At 35.7% G+C, this 12517-nt stretch overlaps 1 protein-coding gene across 4 annotated transcripts in view; it reads right to left on the bottom strand.

Annotated features, from left to right (window-relative positions):
* PPP1R13B (protein phosphatase 1 regulatory subunit 13B) overlaps positions 1-12517 on the bottom strand; it is a 57740-nt gene that overhangs the window by 31177 nt on the left and 14046 nt on the right. For 3 of the 4 annotated variants that reach the window (XM_026079495.1, XM_026079494.1, XM_026079497.1), the window contains exons 3-4: positions 8824-8943; positions 6812-6879 (exon numbers count right to left, since the gene is read on the bottom strand). In XM_026079495.1, coding sequence (XP_025935280.1) covers positions 6812-6879; positions 8824-8943 — 188 coding nt within the window. Of the gene's footprint in view, positions 1-5384; positions 5522-6811; positions 6880-8823; positions 8944-12517 lie in introns of those variants that run through there. The other variant, XM_026079498.1, reaches the window with a different exon arrangement.

Genomic DNA, 12517 nt, shown 5'->3' with positions numbered 1-12517 from the left:
ACAGAAACAAAGGAATGGAGATACCTGAAATCCCATCTTCTTTACAATAATTTAATATCAAACTATTTCATTAAATCAAAAATGATATTGAGACAACTCTAAAAGGATACGGCTGTGACAACAGGCATTGAAATTTCCAGTGTCAGTGAATATCAAGCCTTAGGACAGTGAAAGCACAGCATTACTTCTTGAAAAGTAACAAGTGAACTCCTGAGGTAAAGTTTATTCTATGAGCTAATGTACATAATGTTACGCATCAGCTGAAGCATTCATTTATTCTAAATTATTCTACTTTTTTTTTTTTTTTTTTAAATAAGGGCCAAGCAATTGGAGGCAATTCTCTACATGCTTCATTGAGTTAGCAATAAAATAAAATAAATAAATAAAAATCCAAGAAATGAAGTACTGTAGTTGAATAGATGAAATGAAGTACTGTAGTAGGAGGTTAATTAAATAGGACAGGACTTCTCATTCCCCCCCACCATGGACATCTGCAACTAAATATTTTCATAAAACTGAAAAGCCATGCCTGATGAAAGGCAGTATCAGATCTGTAAAAGTGGGAACTAAATGCATAGATTAAGTAAATGGTCCAGTTTAGGTATTTTCCACCCTGCAAAACAGGAAGCACCCTGTTGGCTAGTATGCACTACATGAGAAGTATCTTTGTTCCCTCTAACTTCTTGAGGGGAACTATTGTTCAGTGCCCAGAAGAGCAGCGGACTACAAAAAACAATAATACTTAAGAAAAGGAGAATGAACAGGGAGAGATGAACTGAATTCAGATGAACAAGAAGAAAGCAAGGACATTCAAGGAAATGTAAAATACATACATACAAACATGAAAAAAGGTGAAAAATGTGTTAGTCTGCACACCATATATGAATCTCTCTCATACCTATCTAGGAAGATATTGGGTATCTAGATTTACAGAGATTAAGAATGATGTAAATGGATGGAGAAGACATGGAGGAAAAYGGTCCCTTCTCAACATTCCAAGTGGGCAGGTAGAGTGTTTCCCCTCCCCAATTAGTCCAATTAATTTATTTTGAGGGGTCTAAAGCTAAGTCAGATATTAAGAGTTATTATTAGTTATAACTTAAATTAATCAGCATTAACTTATAACAGGAAAGTGATCACAGAATAAGTAACGTGACAAAATTTATCAAATTATCCTCCAAAAACATAAGCATCCGGGAACTTTGTCCATTACAGATTGAAACATGTTTGAGATGGCACAGGACATGTCAAAACAGGGTTCAGGACATTCCAGACCTAAGAATGACGTGATTCTGCCTGGAAAGCTTACAAAAGGTCTCAGAGTAACATGCCAGTTTAGGAGCATTTGGATTCCTTACTTTTTTTTTAATAAAAGTTCTTTCTATGAGATCACATAGTTATTAGTCTTACAGATATTTTACCCTACATAAACTATTCATTACTGAAGTATAGAGGGCCTGGGATTTCTAGCCCAGCAAGAATTCAAGAGCTATCTGGATGCATCAAAACTAGCATTTAGATTGTAATTTTTTTTAACCTCCTAATGTAATTTTTTCCTAAAGTTCTATAGTTGGATTAGTTTTTGTATTGTCTGAAGAGCAGGATACTGCAACATCTCTGGAAAATGCTTCAGATAGATTTAACAAAGAATTGCATGAGTTCTGAGGAGAATCCAAACTGCATTAAGCTGGCCCAGGGCTCCAATTAGAAGTCTGAAGCATAGGCGCAGCAAGGCTGCCCTCTCTCATGGGGAGAAGAACCTTAGGAGTGTATGTCTCAGGCCAGGGAACACACCAGGAAAAGTGGCAGATACAACCATTTTTGTCTCCTTCAAAAAGCAGCAGACAAAGCTCCAGCAGAAATTTGGGAGAACTTGGTTCCGATTTAATCACCAGACTTCTGCATAGTTAAAATGTTCCAGGAAGCTTCCAAGAAAATTGCCTCAAAAAGAAGCTATTTTTCCTTGAAAGTTGTTAGAATTTCTTGTATCTAAATTACCTTATATCATCCTTTAATGAAATTACTTGTTTAGAATGAGACCTCTGAAAGAATCTAGATTCCCAAGCCTGACAACTTTTCTATTTGGACATTTTTAAACAAATTGCGTAAGTGCCGCCTCTTGTGAATGCGAGCTTCTTCCAAGGATCTCTCTTCCTTCATTTAAAAAAAAAATATGTCTATAAAGCTGTAAGTTAAATGCTTTCAAGACTGGTTCAGGGAACTATTTTTATTTCATTTATTTATAACTGAGATGTCAGATGCTGCAGGGTTTAATTACTTGACTCATTTGTCATAACAGTATTAAACAACTTGAATTTCATTGTCATTTATGAAACTACAGTGCTGCACATATCCCACAATAAGCTTCAATAATTCAGCACACAGTGCAACAAGATAAATCATTAAATGGCATTTAAGAGAGCAGCAAGGAGTATCCTAGTAAAACAAAAAATGTTTATGCACTCTAAAATGTTACATTGCCTCCTGGCCATCAGATTTCTCAAGTCACAAGACCTTCTAGCATTTCCATATGATGCCCACTTGCAGGAAGATTAGAGCCACTGCACTTCCAAGGACAGTTAAAAAGATGGACAAATTATCTGAGATTATCTGAGAGATCCAGATTTATCCCTGATGATCTCCTCCATTAATTCAGTACTAGTCATAGCTGCTTTGTGCATACATAAACCTGGAAGTTTTAACCTCCCTGTTAATTGAATTTCCATGAACAGTTTCCCCCCCAGCCTGAAGTTAGAAGATTCTCCTCATCCTCAAACCATTCGACCACCTATTGTAACTTGTATTAAAAGCCTGATTGTATCCACTTTACCATAAACATTAAGGTTCATCTCTGTTACCTACTAGCACAAAATTTTAATTCTCAACTCTACCATAAGAAAGCAATTTGCAGTTTGGGTGATGAAGTTTTCCTCCTCTTTCTGAGTTTCCTTTACATTAAAGCTAAAAAATTTCATAGTGAGACAGAAATCAGGTTCCACTTTGTAATTTCTGGCTTCAGGCTTCAATCAATATTTATCAAGAAAAAAAGCTTACTGATATCATTCTCTCTAAACTGGGAGTGGAAATTTAATATTACAAAGAGAAAAGAAGTTAAAGAGAGAATAGCACTGAAGACTACAAACTGATATTTTATTCTCCCAGAGTAAATTATCAAGTAGAAAAATAATTTAAACCGGGCAACTATAGAAACATAAGAGTAATTTATATTCATTAAGAAAAAAAAAAAAAAAGACTGTTTTCACTACACTAGGCTACTTCTGTTCTGTCCCATTCACTTTCCTTCCATCTTCCTGTACCTGGTCCTTTTTAGCTCCTGACGTACCTTTGCTTTCCCATTGTCTCATCTCCGACAAATTTCTTGGTCCCCCGATTACCTTGTCATCTGGAAAATTGCCCTCATCTGGTCAGTCCTCTTTCCGGCACTTTAGGTAAATCTCTGATCCACTTCTCCTACTGATGACTGGCAGCTGCACCACCACGGGTGACTCCTGGCCCCTCTTCTATGTACCAGTGACCCCCAGTGGCTAGAACTATACTTGCTCTTTCTCACTATTTTCAGACCACTGGCCCTTCTATGGAACGAAGCTCAGATCACACTAGGACATATGGAAGCAAACAGCAGGCAGCACTGTATGACCACTGTTTTGTGGCCACTGATATAAATCAAGGAATGACTAAATGGTAGGACATCTGGAGCACCAAAATACTGATGATCACAGAATCAAAGGGATATTAAGCAGAATTTAGGTAGATATTTAGGTAGAAGGGAACCTCTGGAAGCAATCTGGTCCAAATACCTCCACTCAGAGTGGTTTGGAAAGCTCAGGACCTTGTTCGGATAAGTTCTGAATATCTACAAGGATGGAAATTTCAGACTCTGGGAAATCTGTTCCAATGTCTCGCTACTCTCATTACAAATTTTTTTCCCCCAATATCTAATTAGAATTTCCCTTGTTACCACTTGTGTCCAGATCAAACTGGCTCAGTTACATGTGCAAAGGCATGGAAGAGGCAACTATTCTCAGAGAAAAGAACCTCTCTGAGAAGCTAGCCTGTCTCCCTGGCAAAGGAAAATGTTTTGTTATGTAAGTCTTAACTCCACCTATGTATACCTTCCAGATGGCGGTGGAAAGAGATCAGGTCCTGACTGCAGCATAATTCCACTTCAAAGACAGAAAGTGGTCAATAAAAGCAAACTCACTAAAAGCTCATCTCAGGAGTAGGAGAACTAGTCAATTTATACCATCTTACATAGTTTCTCCTTATACTTGGATAGGCAGAATGCAAAGCTCTCAGATGAGTACTTACAGATAAGTATTCTTTTTACAACAATGCATGTTTCACTGTTTAAAGAGACCTAACTTACTCTATTCTTAACAATAATTTTTTATTTGGAAGATAATCTGATAAAAATTAAGGATTTATATAATCTTGTGATTTTAAACCCACCATTATTTTAATAATTGCTGACCATGCACAGAGTTTCAAAAAACAGAGAAGACATTGCATATGACAAATTGCTAATTCATAAAATTATCTAAATTGAATTGCAGTAACACAGATTGACTATCATTTTATCCAAGACTGTTGATTCAAACACTGAAGCAAACATTCATCTTAATGTTTTCCATGCACGTCACACTTCTAGCTCTATCCAGATATTAAGTTTACAAAAAAAAACCCCAAAAAACAAAAAAAAACCCCAACATTTCATTATTAAAGCAATAAAATACAGCAAAAATATACCTGGATGTATTTGGTAAGATTTTAGCTGTCCTCAGTGTTCCATTGGGTTGTATTGATTTTAGAGCTAGTCTAACATTTAGCAAGCCAGTAACAATGAATAAGCCTAATGCATTACGTAAGCATAAGCTGATTAAATCCTTGATCCTGAAGCCACCTCTTTTTCCCCCTCCCCCTCTAGTTGAAAAGCTTGGTACAATTGCAAATCATAGTTTTATACACTTTTTACAACTTAATTGGTAACATTTTTGGCACAGAACACATAGCAACTTACATTAATATAGCCTCTTTGTGTTTTAGTGTTTCTTGTGTTTTTAGTAATTTCATAAAGTTGCTGAAAGTCCATTTTAAAGTGAATGGTTCTCTAATAAATTAGAATTTTTTGGCCAAACATTTTGGTTTTTAATATACATTGAATGGCAAACTGATAGTGGTGTTAATCAAGGTACCAGGTCTGTGTTTTACGCATAAAATTAACAGCAAACCAAACTAGACACAAAGCTGCATTTTCATAAACTTTAGAGTTGCCAAGAAATCTCATTACAAGGCATACTGCACGTGCCAGTCCGAATTTCCAAAGATACTTATGTCTCAAATGAGGCAAATGCACTATGACTTACATGGCAGAAGAGATCTGGGGAGGTCACGAAAGAGTTATGTTCCCCTAGCACATTCCTATGATCTCACTACATTGTCACTAAGACAATGGCAGCAGGATAAAYGGAGCTGTGCAGCACAGGATATCAGCTACTTTTCTCTACAGGAAAGAGAAATGCAGAGAGCTATACATGATTAACTGTTTTGAACAGGAAAAAAAATTCCTTCCACTAGGCCCACATGCCATATACAAAACAGCTGGTAAGAGCTGAAAACTTGCTGAACAGCTGAATGGAAAAAACAGCACTTTGTTCAATGTGCGTGTGAATTTGAGATGCCAAACATCAGGCAATATACAAGCACAAAATTGCTGAAGCAGCAAAATTACCTTTTAGTTCTTTGCGTTTTAAGACATCTGAACATGAAAATCTGATCAGTTTTGTTTGCTTTTAAAGTGTTATTTTACCCTGAAAAAGAGAACTATGGATATTTATAAAATGATAGGTTTATTGTAACAACTTTCTAAACTGCTACACATAACCCGTTCTGCAGAGACAATACAGCTATGAACTGGTGAGGTCAAGTTTTTTCTTGAAATGTGAAAGTATTAAAGAACAGACAAATGTAGCTAGAGTGCCTGAGTAAAAGCAGCAGAGTGGCCCCGGGTGAATGAAAGCAGAACGTGCCTTGTAAAGTCTTTACTGGTACTGAAGATGAGAAGGGAGAAAAAAAAAGCAATGTGAATTTCAGCTCTGGAGTAGAAAGTTTTTAAGCCATGATAGTTTTGAAAAAGATGCGCTATATTTTACTTGTAACATAGAGGATGTTCAAACCAGGAATCACTGAACACTACCTAACAGATAGCCTGTGTTATATAACATGTATTTTAAATTAGAAACTTGATAATATTTTAGATAAAAAAAAAAAAAAGCATAAGAAATGAATCAAGTGAGTAAGATTAAACCAGTACAAAGAGGTGGCTCTGAGGGGAATTTAACCTCTTCCATCGGCATCTGAAAACACCCTAATCTAAAGATATGTTTTCATGTTGATACATATGAAGCTAAGTCATGAACCAATATCAGTGAGGCAAATCAAACAAGCACAGATGTTTGGACAGGCAATACAGGTATGCAAGAGTAATACAGCTGGTTCTCTCTCACACAGGATGAGGAAGACAGAGGAAGACAGATGAGAAAATGCAGTAGTTAGATACTGGGGACTTTGCATGACATAGTAGGGGTGGGGTTCTTTTCCTCTCTAAAGAGAAAATTTAGCATAGTTCATAAAAAAAATGATATTCTCACACTTGCTTTATAATAAAAATCACAACTGAACAAGATCTATATGTTTTCACTAGTTCCCACCATAATAGAAAAGCATGAATTTTTTAAACATCAAATATTTGAGTGGAATTGACCACATTAAACCATCATGATTTATTACATACCCCATTCTCTGTACGCTTCTCCACAGGTATATTTATTCCATTTCTTTGATTTTGAGCTTGACGACCACCTAAAAGTAAAATATTACATAGTGAGAAAATCAGTTTTCAACATAAATGGTTTCCATTCTTGAATCTGTAGTTTTTATATATATATATTTTTTTAAACATTCAGTTATCACATTTATGAACATATAGAGCTCTCCTTTTTATTTTCTGACACTGGTGAGAATTGTCTTAAAAAAATAAACAGTTGAGAGGAAATTTACTACATATTTGTGCACTGGAAATACAAAAGTCCGTCTTTCGAGAAGAAAAGACTTCTTTCTGTAATTACTTAAATAACTCTAAACAAAATATTTCATATGTAACAATATTTATTGCTGTACAGTTCCATTTTGCTCATTGTCGGACTTCAGCAATTTTATGTAAGCAATTTTACATACTTTACATAAGTACTTAATCATTCTTATTATTCATTTCAACACTGCACAATCCTCTCTGCTTGCTATCACATAAAGCTTAAATCCGCGAATTTTAGTTCTGCTAGTTCCAAGTCCTTATTAGGTTATTCTTTGTAAGCAGTGGAATCAACAGAAATGAAACATTTACTTCACAGACTTCCTCTGTTAAAAGTAAAGACATGTAGGTCCCACTTTTCTGACTCATGTTTAGGCAACCCTGTTATAAAAAGGAACGAACTGAGCAAGACTACTAAGTTTCTTATTTCTGCATCCACAAGAAGCAGTAGCTCCAACTGAGCTTATAAATGCATATATTAGAGAGAGGTTTTCCAATGTCTTAGAAAGATCTTTAATCTGCAAATTGATCCATAGTTCAATGATTAATTAAAAAGCTTTGTATGCTGGATTCAAAAGGGACGTGCTTCATGCACAAGAAACTAAGTTTTCAGGTGCATCTTAAATTTCTTTATGTATTTTAAATTCATATTGCTCCTATATTGCCCAAAGGATGAGTGAGTATTTTACAAGTACAGAATTAATATATACAAAAATCCCTCATACATTACTGGACTTGCTACATCTGGCATTCAAAACAACCAGCAGCCATTTAGAGAAAACCCCATTTAAAGAAACCCCAGCTTAAAGCAATAAGAACTGAGCCAAAACTTAAAATTTAGTTGTCAGAAGTAGTCGGTAAGTCGAATGAGTAAGGATAATCTGAGCATGCAAATATACATCTCACTTCAAGATTCCTTTCCCATCCTTCAGACAGTCTGACAGCCATAAAGCATATAATGCACAACCTCAAAGTCTTCTCATAAATTAAGCATAGTCTATATTATTTTCATCGCTCTTTTATTTATTCAGTCTTTTAAGAAAGTCTCCACTTAACACAGCACTGTTTTTAACAAAAACTTTTTCCACAGAAACAAGCAGACCAGAGATTTTTCGGGATGTGAATTATCACTACTCATATAAACACACACATGCATGCACGCAGATTTTAAATCTGGTTTCTAAAGGAGACAAAAAAAGCTCACTGATTCTTTTTCGCCAAGGGTGGGTGAGAGAGATCCCAACCCTTCAAAATGCAAAATGTAGGGACTTTCTAGATGATCATCCGGAGATGATTCTTCATACAACATACAGTTCAACTGCTGAACTCCTTGCCACAGGATATTGTGAGTAACAAAATAATTTTACAAAAGTTCAAAGGGCAAATGGGTGAATACATGGAAGAGAAAGCTGTTAAGAGTTATTAAGTTCAAAGACAGCTTCTCTGGTTCTTATCTTTGCTATCCCATACTTACACAGCAGTTAAGTAAGACAAAGTCAGCATTTCCTGGTTAACTTCTTTCAGAGCTATTTTAATAACTTTTTAAATTTAAAGTGTTTAAAATTTATGACATGCATCATCAGATCATATTAGCGACCAATGCTAAAATTATATTGTTCTTTTAAACTGTCAACAGTTTTTACAACAATCAAGATCACTTCAGAAAATATTTTAAGTATGTTTAGGTATCAACACTACAAGATAAGCGTACTCACTCTGTTCATTGCTTTCAGCCGGTGACTCCTCATGACGAAGAAAAAATTTTACCTCTTCCCTGCGGGGACCCCATTTCTGTAGGTGGTCATACATCATGTGATCAAAGGGTATGGGACGTTCTAGAAATACAAAAATAAAATACCTATCACTCAAATATTTTAAATTAAGAAAAGTTCTATAGAACTCATTAAAAATCAGAATGTCTCTTACGCAGTAATTCAATCCATCTAACACATTTTCCCTTAGGTAGGGTCAAAGAAACAAACAAACAGACACCAACAGAAAATGTATTAAAGTTAGTCTGTTACTGTAACACAGCTTGTTGCTTAAGAGCAGTTCATAACTAGTTTGTAAAACCATACCAAAAACAAAACAAAACAAAAAACAACACAGCATTCACAAGCACTAGTTTAGTTATGCCAGGAACGCTTCATCACAATACTTTTCATACGGCTGATCTTTGCACCTTTACTCTCCATCCCCGGATGGATTTTTTATTCTATTATTAAAATGATGTATTCAGTTTGAACCTCACGCTTTCTGCTCAGATTAGAAAGACATCATTATATTGATATTCCATCTCCTAAGCACTTGAGCAGGTACACCCATTCCTATACACTGGGCTGGACATTAACTTCTAACAGAAGTGGAATTACTGGCAAATCTTAGAGCAAATAAAGTTCTACGCAACAGTAAGCTTCTGTTTTCCTCTAAAGAAATGCAAAACAGATTTGAAAGAATTAATATATTATAACAATCAAATATACTATTATTAGAAGGTTACATACCACATATTTAGGATTTCAAAATGAATATATATTTACAAATATTTTTTTTCATGCTTCCATACTTGCATTTATTCTGAAATATTTTCATTTAAGGTAGGAAAATCTCCCTTTTAGGATCCTCCTAATACTAAGCATAGTATTAGGAAATATCTTCTAATCAGAATACACTGATATTAGGAGAGATTCAATTAGTTTTGCTAGATTCAGCTCTGATCAGTCAAAACAAAATTATTACAGAAAAAYAGGCTTGGAGGAAACCCCAAAAGTAGAGTTTTCATTCTTCATTGTTAAAACCAAAATCCCCTCTACCCCCAAACCCCATTACCTCTTACCAGGCAGAGCACCTCTAGAAATCTGTTATCCCTTTCATATTTAACCCATTTGACATTAGAGGACAAAATGGTTCAAAGATATAACAGACATCTTGGGAAAAGCTGGGGGCGGGGGGGGGAGGACTCCCCAAATATACCTTTTATAATGTAATTTACCTAAATCTATAAGTATTATGAACTATATATATGCATATACATCTTGATACTCTTGAGATACTTAATTATACTATTCAGAAAAACAATATACTTGTATCACTTGATTCTCAGTGTACTTAATATAGTAAATGTTTTGACAAAAACTGTCACGTCAAGTAGTCCRACCTCATCAACATCTTAGTAAGATCTCCTCATTCCTTTATAACCAACTCCCAATGTATAAATTAAGATATCCTAAGGCTTTATATCTTTAACCAATTAAGAAAAAAAAAATTTGGGGTTGTTCCCCCYGTTCTGTGTCAAACCCTTCCTACACATCAAACAAAACTGCAGGACAGCTAAGCCTCCCGGGAGCAGCCCTTTGCTATTAACACTGAGGAGTATCAGAAACATTCTCACTCAAAGAAACRTCGCACATTGAAGATAGAGAAAGCCCAATATTAAGATAAAACTTTTAATTGGTGACCACAAACAAATTTCTATCACAGAAGCCACATGATGAAAAATAATAATATATTTATATTGTTATTAGAAAAACAATAATTGGTATAAGTGGTATGCCTCTCTCCATACACCATCCAAAGCTTTTAGGGAAATTCAGTTCTACAATTATTTCAAAAATATCCAGTGAGAGAGAGACATATTCACTATTTCTTGAGGAATGGTGCTCACCTCTGATCCTCAAGCACCCYATCTCGGTAACTACCCCCAACCTCTGCTTTCTCCCTTCATCTCAATACCCAAACCACCACCGAGGAGGCCATCTGGAAGGCAGACTGCAGCCCCAGGCTGTGACTGTCTTCACAGAACACCCATCTGAAGAAAAATTTAACTGAAGAACAGATGAAACATTCTCCAGACACTGCAGTTTGCAGATACATTTGTTTAAACCTAAAACAACACTGGTGTTATAATTGCATTTTTCTTTCATTTCAATTATTTTATTCTCAAATCCAGCTCTGCTAATGATACCGTAGTATGTGTTTTAGAAAATATTTCTTTTTTTAAGCTTGGATTGACTTTTGGGCAGGGGAGGGAGGAAGGGAGGACTATTTCTTATCTGAAAATTGATTAGAAAAGAAAAAAAGAAAAAAAATTCTGCACAGGGAAATGAACTGAAGTGTCTCCAGGGCAGAGATCTCCTCCTCAAATCTGATAACAAACTTTCTCTGTAGGCCTTTTCCTTGCTCTATTTTCACAGTCCTTATACTCTGTGAATATCCAAGGATACAGACAAAATGATACCGAACATAGTAAGTATTGCAACAGCGGAGTTAGAGGTCAGTAAAACGGAAACAAGCCTTTAGATCTACCTTCAGGTGTGCCATCCAAAAGATTAGCAAGGGAGGAAGCAGATTAACCACTACTATTTGTTTACTATCTACCGCACACACTGCTTCTCAATTTTTTCTTAGATTAAGAAGATTTTACAGGACTATAGATGTGGTGAATAAAACAGGTGAGCAAGTTAGCTCTAGCTACCTTCAACAGAGAAGAGTCGTTTAAATCACAGACTAATTATATGGATCAAAAAATGGTTAAAAAAAGATGCTTGTCTTTTCTTTTCCTTGTCCCTCACTTAAGTGGATTCCAAGAAACATTGTCAATATTACCTACACACACAAGAATATGGTCAGTGGCTTATTACAGCTCCATTCTTGAAAAGGAATTTTTAAAACATGATTTTCAGGTTTTTCAACTCCTAAAGTAAGGTAAGATTTCAAGTGCTTTGAAGCATATCCACTGAAATCGCAGCGCGAGTCTTATAAAGATCACGCTGGATAAAATACCTAAATGGTTTAGTTCAGAAACTTTAGGAAGCAGCAGAACTGAAGCTTTGGGAATTTTTCCCAAAGAAACAAATTGCTAGCTGAACCTAGCAAGAACCGAAGCTTGATAACAAAGTACCAAGAAACTGGACGTCTGATGCACAACAGGGCTGGGCTAGTTCTGGCACGGTGAGGAGCGGCCGCAGCACCACTGCTGGTTAGGCTGCTCTCCCCTTCCCAGTCAAGGCCCTGATCCTAGAAGCTATTCAAAATAAAACGTTCTATTTACATAAAGTACCCTGAAGAATCAAGGCTAATATTTTTCTGACATGTCCATGGAGAGAAAAGAGAAAGACATTTTGTACTACTTTTGCAATTCTTCCACCAAAACAACCTGGAATATGTTGCTCTAAATTAGACAGAAAACAAGGTCAGAATGTCACTGAAACAGAAGAAAAGAAGATGAAGAAGCACTAATCGTTCTGTGCAAATTAGCTACACAAAGCAGACTCAAAATAAGGAGGAAGAGAAAACAGACATTAACACTTGGCACAAGATATGATGAGTTGAAGTCCACATTCCCTCCTTTAAAACAAAAAAAACTGCAGAAAGAAAGCATCATCTTATACTTGCTGTAAGTTATGATAG

The sequence above is a fragment of the Apteryx rowi genome, unplaced genomic scaffold, assembly GCF_003343035.1.
Source record: "Apteryx rowi isolate R43461 unplaced genomic scaffold, aptRow1 scaffold_5, whole genome shotgun sequence".
Lineage (NCBI taxonomy): Eukaryota > Metazoa > Chordata > Aves > Apterygiformes > Apterygidae > Apteryx > Apteryx rowi.
Note: the sequence above shows the minus strand (reverse complement) of the source record. Positions and strands in the feature narration are given on the sequence as shown.